The following is a 20,315-nucleotide window of genomic DNA, read 5'->3' as shown; positions in this document are numbered from 1 at the left end:
ATTCACCTGTTTTCAGCCCCCCAAGAGCTGACATTTTAGGGAAGGATCTACAGGGTGTTCAGGATCTCATTACCAGATCAGACTAACAATGATCCACCTGTTTACAGCCTCCCAAGAGCTGGGATTACAGGCACGTGCCACCATGCCCAGTCTCAGTTGCTGTCTCAGCATGCCCTGAGGGTGAGACCAGCATGGCACCCCCGGGATTGAACCCCCTCAGTGGATTAAAGTGCAAGCAGGCACTTTAATCCACTGAGCTATTTGGCTAGCGCTTCAAGATACTTGCTGATTTTCTTTGTGATTTGTTCTTTGCCTCATGTGTTATTTGGAAGTATTAATTTTCAGATTTTACAGGGAGTGGAAGAGTTCTAATTTTTGTTAATTTCTAATTTAGTGTTGTTGAGAAATTTCAATTCATATATATATATATATATATATATAATATATTTTAATGCCTTGGAATGTGGCTTCTTTGGTGAATATTCCAGCTATGTTTGAAAAAAATATATTCTGCTGTTGGTAGTATAATGTTTTATAAATGTCAGTTTGGCTTCATTGGTTGACAGTGTTGTTCATGTTTTCTATGTCGTTATTGATTTTCTGTCTACTTGTTCTATTGCTGAGAGGAGACCTGTTGAAATCTCCAATTACAATTCTGGTTTTTCTCTTTATTTAGCTATATCTGTTTTTGCTTCATGTATTTTGAAACTTTGTTTTTAGGTACCTACTCAATTTGAAATTATTTTTATATTTTGAAAGACTGCCTTTATTTTTTGGGGGGAGGGAGTGTCTTAATATAATAGCTCAGGTTGGCCTTCAGCTTCTTGTGTAGCTCCTGTTGGCCTTAAGGTAAGGATCCTCTTGCCTCAGTCTATTGAATTCTGGGATTTTAGGCAGGTGCCACCTCTGACTCTGACTTTACCTTTATAAAATTTCCCTCTTTATTTCTAATATTAGTCATTGTGTTGAGGTTAACTGTTAATCTAGATGCTTCAACTCTCTCTAATTAGTATTCATACCTTTTTGTATCACTTTACTTTCATTGTGTGTCTTTATATATAAAGTGCATTCTTTGTAGGCAACATTGAGATAGGCCTTAAAAAACTGAATATCTCTGCCTTTAATTAAAAACAAACAAACAAAACTTTTTTTGGGGGGATGGGAATTGAACCTAGGGCCTTGTATATGCTAGTTAGGACCTGACTGTCTCCCAGCTCTTTTTTTTTTGTGGTACTGGGGATTGAACTCAGGACATTCTGCTTGCCAAGCAGGTGCTTATTCTATAGTTATCTCCCCGGCCCTTTCCCAGCTCTTGAGATGATAACTTTGTAGTAATTGCTTGCTTGATCTTGTTGAATTTCGCTGTTTGTTATGGTTTGTGTGCATTTGTCCCCCAAAAGCCTCATGCAGTCATTGAGGTGCAGATATAGTTTGTGATTAATTCATGATGCAAAGGCTGGGATTATTTGTCTGAATGTTGCTGAGATAAGGGGTGTGAGTGCTATACTCAGCCTGGGGTGAATAGTCTGAATGTAACATAAGAGAGACAGACTTGCTGTCTGTAGCCATTGTTGTTGTTACTCCTCCCATTTGCTCTCTGCTCTTTGCTGCCACCATGAGCTGCTGCTCTCTGCTATGTGCCGTTCTGCCTTGGAGCCAGCTGAGTATGGACTGAAACCCTGAGTAACTGTGAGCTAAATAAACCTTTCCTTCCTTCATTTTGAGTGTTTGGGTATTTGTCCCAGCAATGAGAGAAGAGTAATTGAGACAGAATTTGGTACCGCAAGTGAGGCTGTTGCTGTGGCTAAACCTGACCAGGTGGATTACAAGCTTTCGGGAATGGCTTATGGGAAAAGATAGGAAAGGTTCAGAGATGTCACCTACAAGAGAAGTGCTGAAACAGCTTTGGCTGTTCAGTAGGGGAGATTCTTGTTAGAGCTCAGACTAGAAGTCTGCCAAAAAGCTTGCTTGTAAAGACCAGGCTGGAAAGGTTTCTGCTGGGAAGAAGGACTGCATTGGTTGTTGGACTCTGGATGATTTGTGTTATGACGTGACAGAAAATTTGTCTGCATTTTGCTTGTGTCCAGGGACTTTGCCTGAGACTGAGATTAAGTATGGCAGACTGATTAATGTTTCAAAAGATATTTCAAAACAGCTAAATACTGAGACAATAGCATGGCTGTTGTTGGGCGCTTTTAGCCAAATTTGTGTTGAGAATCAAGAGCAAAGAGCCCAGCAGGATGATTTAAAATGTGAGTTTCGCCAGAAAGGAATATCCAGTAAAGTGGTGGAATGCAAAGATACTGCTGAGAGGATCTCCATTTTAGAAAAGGAACAAGAGAATGTAAAGGGTGGCCTAAGGGCATCACTGAAGGCAGCAGGTCTCTACCCTTTGCAGCATCAGAATTGCAAGGGTGAGGGACTTTACCTTGAAGAAAAACCTGCAGAGCCCCATGTTCCAGAATGGCGGCAGCGGCCACAGCAGGTTTCAGAATGGCACTGGTATAGAGAATTTGTTCCTGGGAATCAAGGTCAGAGTGCTCAGCCGTCAAGGCACTCGACCCCTACAGCTAAGAGAGAAGAATGTGTGGCTATGCTCCAGCTGGCACCAGACATTGGCATCATCCCTGTGGCATTAGTTTTAGGTGCATGCAGAATGTTGAAGTTCTGAGGTTAAGAAGGCTTCTACCTAGATTTCAGAAAAAGGTCTGGGAGATCAGGCACTGTGCCCCTGGGAGAGCAATATGTAAAGCTGTGAGTGAGAAGCCTATTCTGTGGAAACCCCAGAGGGTTGAAAAAGCCAGGAATGTGGATCATCTAAGGAAAACCGCAAAGAAGAAGCAAAGCTGGCCTGAGAGAGAAGCCATAGGAGCTATCACCAAAAGTGCCATAGGGCGAAACCATGTAAAGCCTTTGGAGTTCCCAACTCATCACAGATTGCTTTGGAAGTTCCACATGGAAATGTAGGATTTGATGTTTGCCCTGCTGGATTTTGCACTTGTATTGATCCCAATGCTTTGTATTCCTCTGTTGTTTGCAACTTTTGGGATGGTACTGTTCATCTTGTGCCATTGAATGTTGGAAGTGTTTAGTTTTTCTTTTGTAAATGGGCTCACAGCTAATTGTTTGCCTTAGATCTTGGAGACTTGGGACGTGGACTTTTCATCTTTGCTGAAACTGTTGGGAGTTTGGCAATTCCTAGAGATGGACTAAAATGTCTTTTATGTAAAAGGACGTGCATGAGTTTTTGGGGGTCCAGGGATGGAATGTTATGGTTTGTGTGCATTTGTCCCCTGAAAGCCTCATGCAGTCATTGAGGTGCAATTCTATAGTTTGTGATTAATTCATGATGCAAGGCTGGGATTATGTGTCTGAATGCTGCTGGGATAAGGGGTGTGAGTGCTATATTCAGCCTAGGGTAGATAGTCTGAATGTAACGTAAGAGAGAGAGAGAGAGAGAGAGAGAGAGAGAGAGAGAGAGAGAGAGAGAGACAGACAGACTGACTTGCTGTCTATAGCCATTGTTGCTGTTACTCCTCCCATTTGCTCTCTGCTCTTTGCCACAATGAGCTGCTGCTCTCTGCCATGTGCCACTCTGCCTTAGAGCCAGCTGAGTATGGACTGAAACTTCCAATAACTGTGAGCTAACCTTTCCTTCCTTCATTTTGAAGTGTCAGGTATTTGTCCCAGCAACAAGAGAAGAGTAACTGAGACACTGTTTAAATGTAGAACATAGTATTTAGGCAGTTTGGGGGAGAATCTTGTCAGATCTGTGTTTTTCCCCCCTGAATAATTTTCTTCTTTCTGTTGATGTACTCCACAGATTTCAGCAGCCTCAACATTTGTGGGTTCTCCACCCCAGTTTTCCTCCTCCCAGGGATCTATGTATGTCCTGCCTGTTGTATAATGCCCCCCAAATTTTATATTTTTGGTTTAGTTTTCTATTTTTTTTTAAATAGTGGAAGATAATTCTGGTGATTATTCTTGTATTTGATTTCTATTTGTTATTATTTTTTGAGACAGAGCCTTGTTATGTTATTTACATTGGTTTTGAATTATGTAGTCCAGGCTGGGTCAAAAGTCAGCAATGCTAGGGCCAGCCAAAGAGCTCAGTGGATTAAAGTGCCTGCTTAGACAGAGTGCAGTGGCCGGGGTTTGATCCCCGGTGTGTTGTGCCTATCCCGCCCACAGGGTGTGCTGAGAAAGCGATTAAAACTGGGCATGGTGGTGCACACCTGTAATCCCGGTGCTTGGGAGGCTGAAAACAGGAGAATCACTATGAGTCCGATCTACATAGTAAGACTTTGCAGTCCCTGCACTAAATACATGAAAACAAAAAGCCAGTGATGCTCCTCGCTTAGCCTCTCCAGTGCTTGTATTACAGGTGTGCATTGCCACATTGGTTTGTACTTGTCCAGTCAGTCAAATATTACCCTTGTTTAGAGGTGAGCAAAACCACAGTATAGTTGTTTCAGATTGTAGGCTATTCAGTCTCTTTTGTACCACTGTAAATGAATAGGTTAGGTATATTTTTTTGTGCATTAGTAAGACTGTTTATAAAAAGAGATGGTCAGCCTACAGCCTGTAGGCCAAGACCAGGTATGTCCAACTAGCTCTTGATATTTGAAGTCATTCTAGGGCATCTTTGCCTCATACCTACCAACTTTCTCTTTAACCTCCTGTATCTATGATTAACTCCTGATACTTTTTTTCCCCCTTGAGACAGCTTTCATTGTTGTTTTAGGCAGTTTTTTTTTTCCATTTGATTCTTTTGCTACCACTTGGGACTATGCTGAGCAAATCTAATTAATTTTTTACATATCAGTCTTTGATATAATAAAAGTTTTAAAGAACTTCACAATCTTAATTGCTCATTAAGTTAATTCAGCTGTTTTTTGAAACTACTACATTCTTCAATTACATTTTTGCTGGCATGTTAACTTGTTTGAAAGGGTTGAACATGACTTCACGTAGCTGATAATCATATGTAATGTTTAGATTTCTTCACTTATTCCTTTATCTTTTGTAATTCATTCATTTTATTTGGATTTCTCTCAAGGTGTGAAGTTAGGAGTTGAAAGCTATAGTAACTAGTGCCTGGATGTGCTAGATCTGTTATGTAGGATCTAGACATTATACTTTTATTAACATAGCTCAATATGCCAACTTTTAAAATTAGCAGCTTAATGTTGTATTAAACTTACTCTCAAAACCTCAAATCTTTTCACTCATAGTTGTGCTAAACAACTTTTTTTTATCTTCATATTTTTTCATTAACACAAATATATGGGGCAAGAAGAAAATTACACTTTAGGAAAAAGGTTATGAATTACACACACATTTGAAAGCATTTTCATGTCAGTCTCATTGAATGGAGGGTTATCAACTGCCTTGCTCATAAAATGATTGGTCAGCTGTGCAGGCACACCTCTTTGCTAACAGTCCTCTGCAGAGAGCATCCCTACCAGCAGCACAGCTCTGTAGCTCAGAGAGCCTGAGCAGCGCCAGATGGGAGGGAGCGTGCAGCTGGAAGTGTGTCTCTGTCTGCCCAGCTGGAGTTTTAGTAGCACAATGGAGAAGGAAAACGGGCAGCAACAACAAGACTGTTATTTTAACATATGATAAATAACCTTTTGGCTTTTGCCACACAATTTATGGGACATTAAATTGTTCTTAAGCATAGAAACTGTCTAGATACATTTATAAAATGATGTATATGAATTCTCTATTAGTAATTTTACATTAAAAAATTCTTACTGCATTTTAATTTTGTTTAAATCTTACCCCCACCCCCAGTTAAACTTTTACATAGTTGAAGAATCAAATAGTTCTTCAAGGTTTATAAGAATTGGACTCTTTTGTCCTAGACAGACCTTCAGAAGCAAACATCTTCACCTTCTTTTACTATCTTGGTTCTTTAGTTCTTAAATGTTTCTAAATACTAAGCCAATCTTACTTTTAGGACTTTAATTCTAGATTTTTGACTATTGAAGGTGAGGATTTAGTTTATTCTATCTGCTTCTTACAAATCAAAATACTAGCTGGGCATGGTGGCACATACCTGTAATCTCAGCACTTAGGAGGCTGAGGCAGGAGGATTGTCACGTAGTTTGAGGCCCACCTGAACTATATAGTTAGTTCAGGGGCAGACTGAATTATATAGCAAGACCCTGTCTCAAACTGCTCCATCCAAAAACAAGAACAAAAACAAAAAACCCCAAAAAGCCCCCCAGCCAAACAAACCCCAAACCCAATGCTAAATCAAATACATCTTTTTCACCTATTTTGTCAAAATGATTAAATTGTAAATTTAATTAGATTAGTATTTATTAACATTGATTTGATCATTTTAATATATGACTGAGCCATCTAATGCAACAAACTCTGATTCTCTTTCCTTTTTTGTCACTTGAGGTTGTAGTATTTTTTTCCTTAGACATTTAATTTTTGTATTTTTACCAACTTGTTCACAGACTTTCCACCTATTATCCAAGATTCCTGTAAAGCTCTCAGTTATGTCAAGTATTTTATCAGCTGCTTCTTCCTGTAGGCATCTTTCCTGGAGCTTTCTGACCTGTTGAAATCTAGAGTGGTGCATACGTGACAACCCTGACTCATTATCATTCACTGTAATCTAAGGGCTTCTTTTGCTCCCTCGTCAGTTTTTTTTCTCAAATCTTGTAATTTCTTACTTCATTTATTCCCTCTGCTTCTGTTATTTTTAAGAAGTTGTATGTTTAAAGTTGTATGTATGTATGTATGTATTTTCCAGGATCTCACTATGCAGTTCAGGGTGGCATTGAACTCACGGTGTAGCCCAGGCTGCCTTAGCCTCCCGAGTGTTGGACTTACAGCTGTGCACCAGCAAAGTTGTGTGTGTTTTACTTCTGTACAGTATTTGCTAGTGTAGACTGTTACATTTGGAAATATATTGTAGGATTTTGGAGTTGCTGCACCTTTGTCTTCTTGAATTTGATATTGCTGTTGAGAAATAAGAAATTGTTCTGGTGAGATAAAAAAAAATACTTCTGATACTTTTTGTATGTGACCTGTTTTTATTATATAGGAACAGGGAGAATCTTCTCTTTGTCTGCCATGTGCTAAAAGCTGACAATGATATACTTTTTTCTGATTCTATTAGTAAGTTATTTTGATTATCCAGAGAGCTCTTCTGATCTAAGCATTCAAATTCTTTGTTCCTGGACAGTTGCATGAATTTTTTTTTATTCGTAATTTCTTCATCATTTTCTGCATTTTTCCTTTTTCTGAGAGCTTTTTTTTGGAGGCAGTTGGGTGCTGTGCATGTTAGGGATAGAATCCAGGGCCATGCACATGCTGGGCAAGTGCTCTACCACAGAGTTCTAGCCTCTGAGAGCCTCTTATTTTCAGATTTTTTTTTTTGTGGGACCAGGGATTGAACTCAGGATCCTGCGCTTGCCAGGCAAGCACGTATCCTACTGAGCTATCTCCCCGGCCCTTTACTTTCAGATAATTCAGTCAGTATCCCAACCCCCGATTTTGATTTTTATTGCTTTGCTTTATTTTCTGGAAGAGTTCTTAAATTTATCTGCCACACATTTTACTAAGTTTTATATTTTTTGTTGTCATGTAAAACTTTCCCAGAGCTTTCTTTTGATTCTCTCTCCTGGCATAGTATCCTGTTCTTGTTTTAATGGTTGTTCTGTTCCACTTTTGTCTTTTTGAGACAGGATCTTGCTATACAGTTGAGGCTGGCCTTGAGCTCACTTTGTAGCCCAGGCTGGTCTTGAACTTTCAACCATCCTCCTGCCTCAGTCTTCTGAGTGCTGGGATTATAGGCCATGCACCACCACATCTGGCAGCAGGTTGTACTTTTTAAAAAATGTGTGGAGTATTAATGATGGATGTTTTAGAAATTTGTTCTCCTGATGCAATCTGTTTCCTCTAAGTCACTTCTCTTTGTTTTTGTTTCCATACTTGCTCAGTGGTTTTCATCAGCTATTTAGTAGTTCTTGATAATGTTCAGGAATGGTTGATTTTAAAAAAACTTAAGTTTTGAGTACTTGAATTAGATTTGTTTTCTGTGCATTTTATTTGGAGAATATCTGATGTTAGTATTTTGAGGTCGTTATAGCTGTTAAAATTACTCACAGAAGACTTCTTTAGTCTGTTTTCTATAGGATGAAGGATCTACTACTAACGTTCTGGGTGTTTAGAGGGCAGTGGTGGGGAAAAGATGGTTCTTGCCTTCTATTCTCTAATGTTCACCTAATCCTCTGTTTTCACTCTGGTTCCTTGTTTTCTGTCTTCCTGCTGCCTTCCAAGTTCACATCTCTTACTTTTCTAGTCTCCAAATAATATAATAATACTCTTCAACTATTTGCTGGCATGGAGAAGGCATAGTACAGTTCTGTGCATGTCAGTGGGAGGTATCATTGCAGTGCCTGTTAAACAGGCTTTAACCAGTTTCTTTATTTCATCTCCCTATTGCACTGCCTTTCAGCCCTACTACCAAAGGTAAAATGTATCTAAAATTCCTGAGGCTGAGGGGAACTGTGTCAGTTGGAATGTATTTCCAGTTTCTGTATGTCTAGTGTTCTGTTTTTTTTGGTAACACACATTTCTTTACTTCTTGAGCATCTGCTGCTTAACTTTTAAAATTTTGATGCTATTTCCTCTCGTGTTCTACACACTATTATGATTTTATAATTAAAAAACAACAAAACACTTTGTCACTGAAGTTTTAGAGGGATTTAAGAGCGAGCAAAAGCAGATGTGTATATTTACTTTGCCATCTTTACCTTGAGTAGATCAGTTATGTTTTAACAGACGTTTTCCATTATATGTGACACTTTTTTCCCTTCCTGATGTTAACTGTAATTGTGCTGTAGTTTGAGGCCATTTTCTCTCAGTTGTTCTTAAAATTCTGAATTTCTTCTGGCAGCTCTTCTTATTTTAAGATATCTAGCAAGGGTTCCCTCTCATTTACAAGTTGCTTTTGTGAGTGGGTTATAGGTTGGTCCAGAAGACTTGAACTCATTTATGGTATGTAGGTCAACCCTATCACTTTACAGCTCCTGAAGCTGAGGCACCCCCAGGTGGAGTAGATTTCCTAATGTCATGTAGGTAAATTGTTGCAAAACCAGGCCTAGAACCTGTGTCATCTGATCTAGCTTGTGTTCTTTTTCATGATATGACATTCTGGGTTCATTTTTATCAGTATATCTGTTAATTTTATTATGTTTCTTGATGTCTGAACATAGTTTTATTATTCAAAGTGTACATTTTGTTGGTCCTGAGGAATCTAGTTGTGATTTGGTCACTGTACATTTTTCTAGTGGGAGCTTTATAGCTGATAAGCTTCTTGCCTATGTATTATGCCTAAAGAACAGGGCATTAAGAAAAAGTACACATTTTCTTTAAATCGCATTTATGTTGTTAGGAAGTGAATTTACCCTGATTTTGTTGTAATCTGTTTAATTAGAACCATTCTGAACTGACTGTGGTGTGGCCTTCTGTTTATGTCAGTGATGTCTCTGCCAGTTCAGTTCAATTTTCAGAGAATCTTAACTACTTGTGTGAAAGATTCTAGCCATTTCTAAGCAAGCTTTCCTCTAGCCTCTCTTGCTATTGGAATAGTTATTTTCTTGGTTTGTCTATACATGTTTTTTAAGAACTTGGTTGTTTAGATACTGTCTTATAGCAATAACATGTAAACAAAGATCTAAAATTATCTGAATGAAGTAAGTCTGTTATGTTCATGGGCTAGTATGTGGGCACTCATTATCATTTTCTTAATACCTCAGGAAGACTAAAGAAAGATTTATGAACTTTCTTAAATTGGAAAGTATGGCCATGAGCTCTAGTCATTGCTAAATTGAGTTGATGACAGTTTTTTTGTACTATTTTATAATCCACAAGGGCTAATTTTTGCCATTAGTCCTATTAAGCAGTATGGCAGAATGGAAAGAATTTATGCTTTAAATTATTATGGTTTAAACCAGCCATATTTGGTATGTACCATTGTCATTTTTGTGGCTATGGGAGAATTATTTAACCTTTTCAGGTCTTGATTTCTTCAGCTGTTTGGTTAGAAAGACTAAAGAGTCTGTATGAGTCCCTCGTGTAGTGCCTAATATTCAGATCTTAATAGGCTTGAGCTGTTATAATGATGCTTTGTCATTGTACATATGAGTATACTATGTTTGTTCTGAGTATGTTTTAATTTCATCTTGTGTGTATCTTTTTTTTTTTTTTTTTAGATAAGAGTTTTACTATGCAGTTCAAGCTGGTCTTGAACCCACTACTATAATAACTAGACTGGCCTCCAATTTGAGATTCTCTAGTCTCAGGCTCCCAAGTTCTGGAATTACAGGAATGTACTACCACACGCAGTTAACTTTATCTTTCTGATTCTCTGCAGCATTTTTATTTATTTTTTAATTAATTAATTTTTTTGTATTTAGGGTGTTCAGGGTCTTAGTACTAGATCAGACTTGTAGTGATCTGCCTGTTTACAGCCTCCCAAGAGCTGGGATTACAGGTGCGCCACCACACTCAGTCTCAATTGCCATCTCAGTGTGCCCTGGGGGCGGGGCTGGCATGGTAGGCCAGGGGATCAAATGCCTGGCCCTGTGCCTGTTTGCAGGCACTTTAATCCACTGAGCTATCTGGCCAGGCCTTATGCAGTTTTTTAAAATGTAACTTTAAAGTTAAGTTTATTAGTACATTTTAAGTATATATAATGATCACATACATCATAGGAAATTTGTACGGTACTTGTACATAATTTTTTTATTATTCTCCCTTCCCTAGCCTCCCTTCAGTCCTCTTCCGCTGCTTATTTATAAAAGCTTTCTTTCTGTTTTTTCTCTTCTCATTTTTTTCTTCTTTCTCCCCTTTTCCCCTTCCCTAGCTTCCCTTCTTAGTTGAACTTTTTTTTTTTTTTTGGTGTTTTACGATCTCTGTTACACATTTTGATCCTTATTTACACTTTTGATTTCTTGCACTACAGAAACAATGTGGTATTTACACTTTTGTGTCTGATTTATTTCAGTTAACAATATGATCTGAAAAAAATATGGTGTCAAGATACATCCATTTACCTAGAAATGTCTCAGATTTACCCTTCTTTGTGCCAGAGTAGTACTCCATTGTATATAAAGCCCCCACAATTTTTTTTTTTTTGTTAATATATTTGGTGCAGGGTCTCACTATGCAGATCAGATTCATAGTGATCCTCCTGTTTTCAGCCTTCCCAGCACTGGGATTACAAGCGCGTGCACCCACGCCTGGTCTCCGTTGCTGGCTCAGCCTGGCCCGGTGGGTGGGATTGGCACGGAATGTGGTGCTGGGATGGAACCTGGATCCCTGCAGTTGCCTAAGGAGCAGGTGCTTAGTCTGCAGAGCTATCTTGCTGGCCCCCACATTTTTTTTTTAATCCATTAATCAGTTGATGGGCATTTGGGCTATTTCTAAGATTTACCTATTACAAACTGCTGCTATAAACATGGGTGTGCATGTGTCACTGTGGTATGATGCTTTAATTCTTTTGGGAAGATACCAAGAAGGGAGCAATAGTTGGGTCTAATGAAACATCTAGTCCTAGGTTTTTGAGGAATTTCCATACTGATTTTCACAGTAATACCATGTAATTGTAAACAAATATAATTATGCATTTGTTCATCTTTTTGGCACAAATAATCAGATTTTTATGATATTTGTATTTAGAAATAGTTTATAGGTTTCAAAATATGTCAAACCATTAGATAAAGAACTTTATGTTTTAGAGATACACATTTGTGAGAAATTTGGACAGCAGAGTTGGAATGGGATTGATTTTTTAACTATAAATATTATGGCATATGAAGACATTTAATATAATTAGATACATATCCATGAGGGAAATTTTTCTTGGACAGTTTCAGTAACATTGTTTTTCCTTTTATCAAGCATTAATTCAAAATTTAAATCTAGGTCTTCAGATATCCATTTTCTACTTGTAATTTTATTATCTTATTAAGCTTGATTGATATTTCATTGTGATGTTTTCCAATGAAGGTTGGTATAAATTTAATTCTAGCTTTAAAGTAAATTGTTTTAAAAACAGTAGCATATTTTCCAGTTCTTTGGGCTATATGTTATCAAATTTTGGTAGCTTTGCTGTTATGTGACTTACATTTGTGATACAACACTGTCCAGAATAACTTTGTAAAGAACATAGAGCAGGTGTAGTGTCTGCCCCTGTCCCTGAGAGCATGGAAGGACTGGTGTGAACAGTGGAAGTACCAGGGCTAGAAAGCCATTCTGAAGCAAAGCTAAATGTTTTGTGTGCTGAACTGTGCTGGCTGTTACAAGTGAAAGTGTTCTTGTGAGTAAATAATTTGCATACATTTTCTTGTATTGATGTATTTGATGTTCAAATTTCTGTTTTGTCTTAATGTTCTAACCCTTTAAGTATGGCTGGTGTCATCATTAATAGTTCATATTTATGGTTGTATTTTTATTCCACTCTTTTTCCTTTGTCCTTAATCATTAGGCACAGAACACTTTTTCTCTTATTGATAATAAGCCTTCTACTTAGCTTGTCTGATTTCTTTTCTTTTCTTTTTTCTTTCTTTTTGGTATTGGGGATTGAACTCAGGACCCTGCACTTGCCAGGCAGGCGCTTATTCTATTGAGCTGTCTCCCCAGCCCAAATGAAGGGAAGGGGCTTCTCTCTCTCTCTCTCTCTCTCTCTCTCTCTCTCTCTCTCTCTCTCTTGTGTGTTTATTTTTGTGGTACCGGGGGTTGAACTCAGAACCCTGAGTTTACCAGGCAAGCACTGATTCTACAGAGCTATCTCTCCAGCCCTTGTCTGATTTCAACTACCCCTTTTTGTTCTTTTTATTTGGTTTCTGTTGACGTGTATTTAAAAATTGATGTTAGGCATTCTTATTAAAATAGACATTGTTATTTGAAGAAAAAAGGGAATTTGTGTGATAATGGACAGAAGTATGAACAAGTTGAAGAATAGTAGTAGTACTACAACTGGTATAATAATATCATTTGTGTTTTTGCATGTGCCAGGCACTGTCCAAAGAGCTCTATGTGTAATTCCTCAGTATCTGAAGGGTTGCTTTCAGAATGTGTCTGCAGATACTGAAGGATATGGATGCTTAATCCTTTATATAAATGTAGCATTAGTACCTCATGTATGTACTTCCCATTGTACACTTTAACTCATCTCCAGACTATTTATAACTAGAGAGATTTGAGCAGGTGTGATACTGTGTTATTTAGGGAATAATGACAAGAAATGTGCATGTTGAATACAGCATTTTTTTTCCTTAGTATTTTCTGTGATTAGTTGAATTCAGGGAGAGAGAGGGCTGACTGTATACTAATTCACTTAGCTGGCAACTCTGTAAGTAGTGTTATCCTAACTTTACAGGTCAGATAACTTAAGGTCAGAGTTCATATAATTTGCTAAGTACTTACATACTTATAGCTAGTGAATAAAGAATTGAGATTTAAATCCATTAAGACTGGTGTTAAATTATACCTCTGATCAGGTATGTGATAATAATTTGCTGCAGGCAGAAGAAAAAATATACATTAGAACAAGGGTGTATCCCTATATTAAATTGGCAGAGGTTTTTTTTTTTTTTTTTTTTTTTTGAGACAGGGTTTTGCTCTGTGATTCAGGCTGGCCTTGGACTCATTGTGTAGCCCAGGCTTGCCTTGAATTTGCAGTGAATTCCCACAACCTCCTGAGCATGTGCCACTGTGTCGGGCTAACCAGCAGGTATTTTAAAAGATACAGTTTTGGGAGGAGATTACTTATATTGAAGGGACTACCAAATTGAAAAGCAGTATGATAGGCATCATCATGAATCTTGAAATATTATTCTTTGACTGCTAGTTTTATTATCTCAAGGAAATAATCTGGAAGATAAGAGTGTTCAAGGTTTTTTCATCAGTTCTAATAATTATAATAGTGGAGGAAAAAAGTGGTCTAGTTGTTATGGGATGGTTGAATTACTTTCTCCAAACAGTTAATAAAATATGCAAACATTAAGTATTGTTAAGTATTGTTTTTAAAGGATACTTAGACATGTATGAAAACTTTTTTTTTTAAATATTTATTTTTATTTATTACATTTATTTATTGTGTGTGTGTGTGTGGCCAGCTCAGCCCACCAGGGGGCGGGGCTGGCTGGCATGTGGTGCTGGAGGATCGAAGCGAGGTCCCTATGGTTTGCCAAGCTTGTTTCAAGTAGGTGCTTTAGACCACTGAGCCATCTCTCAGTGAAACTTAGAAAACTTATAGTAAATTAAAAAGCAGGGTATAAAACCCTGTATGAAAACTTATAGTAAATTAAAAAGCAGGGTATAAAATCAGTATGATTTCAACTTTAGCAGATGTGCTGCTGAAGTGAGTACTGGTTTCCATTTTGAAATGTATGGGGCCAGTGAGATAGCTCAGCAGACCAAGCACCTGCATAGGCAAGTGCAGGGACCAGGGTTCCATCCCTGGTACTGCATGCCACTCTGGCCCCAATCCCGGTCATGCTGAGTTGGTGACTGAGCCTGGGCATAGTGGCTCACACCTGTAATTCTAGCGCTGGGGAAGCTGAAAAAAGGAGGATCACTATGAGTCCAAGCTGTGTAGTGAGACCCTGTACCAAATACATTAAAAAACAATTATGTACAGAAAGACAAGACTTATAATAAGGTACTAATTAATTTCTGGTGTATTATTTGAGAGCCTCGTGTGTGTTTATGTGTGTGTGTATATGCAGGTGCTTATGCTGGGGGCTCTGCCACTGAACTACATCTCCAGCTATAGAACTTTTTACATTAGTTAATATAGTACTTTCATATGCACAGGCGATCAGGCTTATACCAAAAGCCTAAATGATGCCAGTACCAGCTTTTATGAAAAATATTAAGATTAGATTTCCATATCATAAATATAAAGGAATGTAACTGAATTTCAGACAGTATTGTTTGGATATTAAAGTTGTTTTAAAATTTGGATTGAATAAACTTTTGTCTTGCTTAAATATAATAATTGGCATCTTTAAACTTTAAAGAACCCTTTTGTTTATTTATTTATTTGATACAGGGTCTCACTGTGCAGCTCATACTCCTAGTGATCCCCTATTTCAGCCTCTTCAGTGCTGGGATTATTGTTGTGCACCACCATGTCTGGTATCAGTGGCCAGCTTAACACAAGGCCTGGCATGGCATGCAGTACTGGGGGATCAAACCAGGGTCCTTGGGCTTGCTAGGCAGACGCTTAGAGTGCTGAGCTATCTCCCCAGCCCCTAGTGCTTTAAACTTATTTCACTTATTCTAGAAGATATGGCTATTTTTCTACCTAGTGATATTTGTTTTTTTTAAAAATAATTTGTCAACAAAAATGATTGACTGTGGGAGAGTAGCTTAATGAATAAGGATTGAATGTCAGGGACAGTGGGATATTTGACACATAATTACATTGTGAATCCTCTTGCTCTCAGTTTTGAGTACACAGTTATAGTTTATATATACTTAAGGAATTTGGCTTTATTTATTTTGAAATATCTTTGAAATTTACTTCCTTAAATTTAATCTTTGAGAAATCTTAAAATATAAATGTGTGTAATGGAACGAAGTTACAGTTTCTCTTCTCTGCTTGTTTAAAGTTCCCATGTTTTAAAATGTGTTTAAAGAACAAAAGACCAAAACTACATTAGGGAATTGTTATAGGAAGTAGTGTTTCACTGAGCATTGCATGTTAAATAACATGAATAAACTGCTGATAACTGCATCAGTTTTGTTAGCAGCTTCTTTCTAAATAGTCTTTTGGCATTCCTGAGGAAGTACTGTGATGCTGCATGCTAACAGCTTTCCTGACTTAAAAGATTTAAAATGTAGCTTCTAAATGAGAAGAAATCGAAGATATTATTTGAAAGAAAATATTTTACTTCCATAGGTTGAGTACTCCCTTATCTGAAATGCTGAGGGCCAGAAATGTTTGAGGTTTTGGAACTTTCTTCTTTTCTTTTGATTTTGTAATATTTGCATAGACTTTCTGGCTGGCATCCCTAATTTGGAGCATTTTGGATTTTGGATTTTTGAATTAGGGATGCTCAACTTGGGTGCAGTTGCTTTTAAACCATTTGTTTTCATATTATAATTTATGAGTTAAGGAGTAATATAGAAAGTTTTTGTACAGAAAATTTACATAAAATGTTGAAGTAAATAGAGTCAACAGTGAATAATTTTATTTTGGAATTTAATATATAGAAACCTTATTTTCTTTTCCTTCAAGAAGTGTTGACAGCCGGGGAGATGGCTCAGTGGAATAAGCACTTGCCTGGCAAGCGGAAGGACCTCAGTTCAATCCCCGGTTCCACCAAAAAAAAAAAAAAAAAAAAAAGTTGACATGTATTCTTCATTGGGAAAAATCTTATGATATGAAGTATAGTGTAAATAGTTTAGAAAATTTGTTTTTCTCTGTGTAAAGTTTTCTTTTAGTGCCTATTAGTAAAAAGTAAAATCAAAACAAAATTCTCTTTTCTTTTTCCAGGCTGAACTCACAGGAATCAAATGGCGTAGGTACAATTTTGGAGGGCATGGGGACTGTGGACCCATAATTTCAGCCCCAGCCCAAGATGATCCAATCCTGTTAAGTTTCATCCGCTGTCTGCAAGCCAATTTGCTATGTGTATGGCGTCGAGATGTCAAGCCAGACTGCAAAGAGTTATGGATATTCTGGTGGGGAGATGAGCCCAACCTTGGGGGTGTAATACATCATGAACTGCAGGGTAAGGACTTTAAAAAAATTATTTGTGTCATATTTTTTGGAATAGTGGTAAAGTTTGAGAAGATTAAGATTTGCTTAATAGAAAAGTTCCAAAATGTTTAATAAGGGATATATCAGAAAAGAGGAACATCCTTGCTCTTACTGTGCTACCTCCAACCCCTAGTTTTTTTCTCAAATTTCTCTTGTCTTTTTCCTTGTGAAACTGCTAAAGGACGGTATTGTATCCCCAGGGTGTGTTGGGGTGGAAACAAGGCTAAGAATCCACTGTTTTTAAATAATAGTGTATTGTGAGTAATTAGCAGGGCAGTGAGATGAACAGAATTGTTCTCTCTTGGATGATAGCAGTGGTGGCTCATTGCCAGCTGACACTTCCATGGAGACTGAGAAGTAACGCAAGAACTTAGTGCAGGCTGTTTGGGACAAAGTTACAAGATGACTTGATAGATTATTTTGGAGAAAGATTATTGTAAAATATCTGGTCTGGTTATTGTAAAGGATCTTAGCAGCTTTTTCCTTTCTTTGTTCTTGTAAGTTATGTAATTTCAATGATTACAGGTAATATTGGCTCAAGTATTGACTAATTTTAACTTCAAATAGCATCTGCTATCTGGAAACTTTGAATTACTATAAGTTTCATTATTTAAGCTGCTTTTTATAGGTTTATAACCAGGGAAATTTTATCATTTGTTTTTGTTTCTGGTAAAAGCTTTTACCCCATTACAAGTGGCCTCAATCTAATATGCTGTGGAATTTTTCTAAATCAAGACTAATTCTAATCTTTAAAGTGTTACTGCTTTTGACTTAGTTTCCCAGAGCCCGCTTTTATCTCAGCACTACTCTATATTTTTTAAATTTGTGGTTGAAAATGTTTGGGTAGTATTTGCTCCGATTTGTTGGTGGTGGTTACTATTTTCTAAAGGAAGGAGTGAATCTAACTAACTGTAGTGCGCATCTGTGGGTTTGTTCTAAAGGCCGTAAATTTGCCCACTGGATTTCCTGCCAACTTTTTGACACTTTTTTAACTTCTCTTGGCAGCCATTTTAAAATCTGTGACGTCTCCTGTCACAGCAGCTAGGAGGCAGTAAGCCACAGTGAATTAATGTACAGCTACACTATTTACTTTCTGGTCCATTTAACCCAAATCTTTAGCCTGATTAATTTTTAGGGTGTTTGCTTTCTAAGTATCAAAGCTCTTTCTAGGTGAGAGTGTGTATTTAACTGGTTACTCAGAAATTATCAAGACTTAATTTTTATCTCAAAGCTCATTGAGGTAGTTACTTGGTAAGTCAGATTTCATCTAAATTTTATTCACCAAACTTTTAAAATTGAGATACCTTCTAGAAGATATTTGTAATAGTTCCCTTTGTCATTTTAACTATGAAAACATCTGTTGGCTTAAATTTTCTTTTTCTTTTTCACATGTAGAGGAAGATAGCCTTTCTTTTTTTATATATTGTGATTTTTTTTCTGACTCTCCTCTTTCATTTCTCTATTTCATATTGATTCTTGTGTTTTAACTTTTTTTTTGGTCTTTTTTTGAGGCAGATTTCCATTGTGCAGTTCAGTCTGGTCTTAAACTCACTTTGTAGCCCAGGCTGGCCCCAGATTCACAGCAGTCCTCCTGGATTGCAGGCGTGGGTCGCCAAGCCCATCTTAACAGTTTAGTACTAGCAGCACCATCATTTTGTAATGGTGAGGAAACAAAATTTTGTTAATTATACTTACTTAATTGATGTGTAAAGTTACATAGCTATACCAACAAAGAAAATTATCACTGGAGTTAGAAATAACTGACGTTGTTATATTGATTGGCTTACTTACTAAGTTAACAAAAAGGTATACACTACTTAAATTTCTTAGCTAGACGTTAGAAAAACATAGAACCACAAAATATAGTGATGAAAAATATAAAGTCAAACTTTGAATATTCAGTGTGTTATTAGGTGTAAATGAAAGATAACATGTTTTGCAACTCAGTTTTTTCATTTAGTACTATGTTGTGAATATTTATTTTCTCATGAGAATGATTGCTTTGTTTTAAGTTTGAAAACTGTAGATTGTTTATCCTTTGTGTGCCACCTGGAAATTATTGTAGTGATAGAACATCTATAACTGTTGAGTCTCTTTCCTTTAATAAGTTGAATTTTGAGGAAGTTATTAGATCCAGTCATATGAAGGGCACGTTTTTGTGTGGAAAATTGGTTGGAAAGCAAAATACATATCTCAACCTGGTATTAGAAAATATTTGAAACTTATTTTGAAAAATTAGTGGTATAATGTTATTTCAAGTACATTGGACTATCATACTATAATAATTGAAAAACGAATGTAAAGGGAATATTTTAGTTGGTAGTCATACAAATCGAGGATATTTAGGAATCTATTCTTTAATGTATTTGAGTCATTTCATTTGGATATAGCTGACTTTTTAATTTTTTAAGCAGACTCTAGAGATAAACACAGTGCTTTGTGTATTTAATAGCAGTACTAAAAAAAAAGACACAAATTACTTAATAGCAGTACTAGTAATTGAATCTGTGATGCTCACATGGAACTACATCCTCAGTTCTTTTTTATTTTGAAATAGGGTCTTGTTAAGTTGCGAGGGCCAGGCTGGAACTTGTGATCCTTCTGTCCCACAGTGTTTGGATTACAAGTGTGAGCCACCATGCACAGCTCTGCCTTGTATTTAAATGTACAAAATATTCCCATAAAATAATCCAGGGGAGGATAGGGGTCAGGGGACATGAAAAGAATTAAGATCTGCCATGTGCACAACTTCCCAAGATGAATGTAATCTGTATATACTGCAACAAATATGTACTAATAAAAATAAAAATTAAAAATATAGCTGGTATAGTGGTATATGACTTTATTCTTAGCACTTGGGAAACTGAGGCAAGAGGATCTTTGTTAGTTGAAGGCCAGCCTGGAAAATGTAGAGAGCCTCTGTGTAAAGAATGACGGTTATATAAAATATATGCATTGCTCACTCACCTGTTGCGATAACCTTAATACATTAATTAAAAAAGATCCTACATGATGTATACATATTAATTTTATATTACAGTTTTAGACAGTGATTGAAATATCTATGAAATAGTGAGAGAGGACAATAATGCATTTAGCGTCTATCCCTGCCACTTGGATAAACATTTTTTGGGCTCTTGGGGAAACTCCTATACTATTGTATGGTGTAGTAGTTTGGGGCCTGTGCTTTGGATTGCTTGTGTTTGAATTCTTACATGGTCACTTAATGGCCGTGTGTCTGGGTCGAGTTTTTAAACATATCATCTCACTTCGCTCACTAAATTGAGTTATGAGCTTCAAGTTAACAAAGTACTTAGAGCAGCACACACAGTAGTTTACCTGTAATTGTAATTGTTGCTGTTAACTACTATGATGACAAAGTTAACCCATGCATTAAAAAAAATTACTTTAATATTGTTTGAACTACTTAGTTCTGTTTTGTATAACATTTAATGCTTGCTGATGTCTGTCAAATAATTTTAAAGTTATATGTTTAGGTTGAAGGAATTTT

General features: G+C 36.9%; 1 protein-coding gene across 2 annotated transcripts in view; it reads left to right on the top strand.

Moving 5' to 3' along the window:
- Positions 1-20,315, top strand: part of Med13l (mediator complex subunit 13 like) — a 318,553-nt gene that overhangs the window by 25,762 nt on the left and 272,476 nt on the right. For both annotated transcript variants that reach the window (XM_023721026.1, XM_004636219.2), the window contains exon 2: positions 16,538-16,775. In XM_023721026.1, coding sequence (XP_023576794.1) covers positions 16,538-16,775 — 238 coding nt within the window. The remainder of the gene's footprint in view (positions 1-16,537; positions 16,776-20,315) is intronic.

Source organism: Octodon degus, unplaced genomic scaffold (assembly GCF_000260255.1).
Source record: "Octodon degus isolate 3935 unplaced genomic scaffold, OctDeg1.0 scaffold00079, whole genome shotgun sequence".
Taxonomy (NCBI): domain Eukaryota; kingdom Metazoa; phylum Chordata; class Mammalia; order Rodentia; family Octodontidae; genus Octodon; species Octodon degus.
Note: the sequence above shows the minus strand (reverse complement) of the source record. Positions and strands in the feature narration are given on the sequence as shown.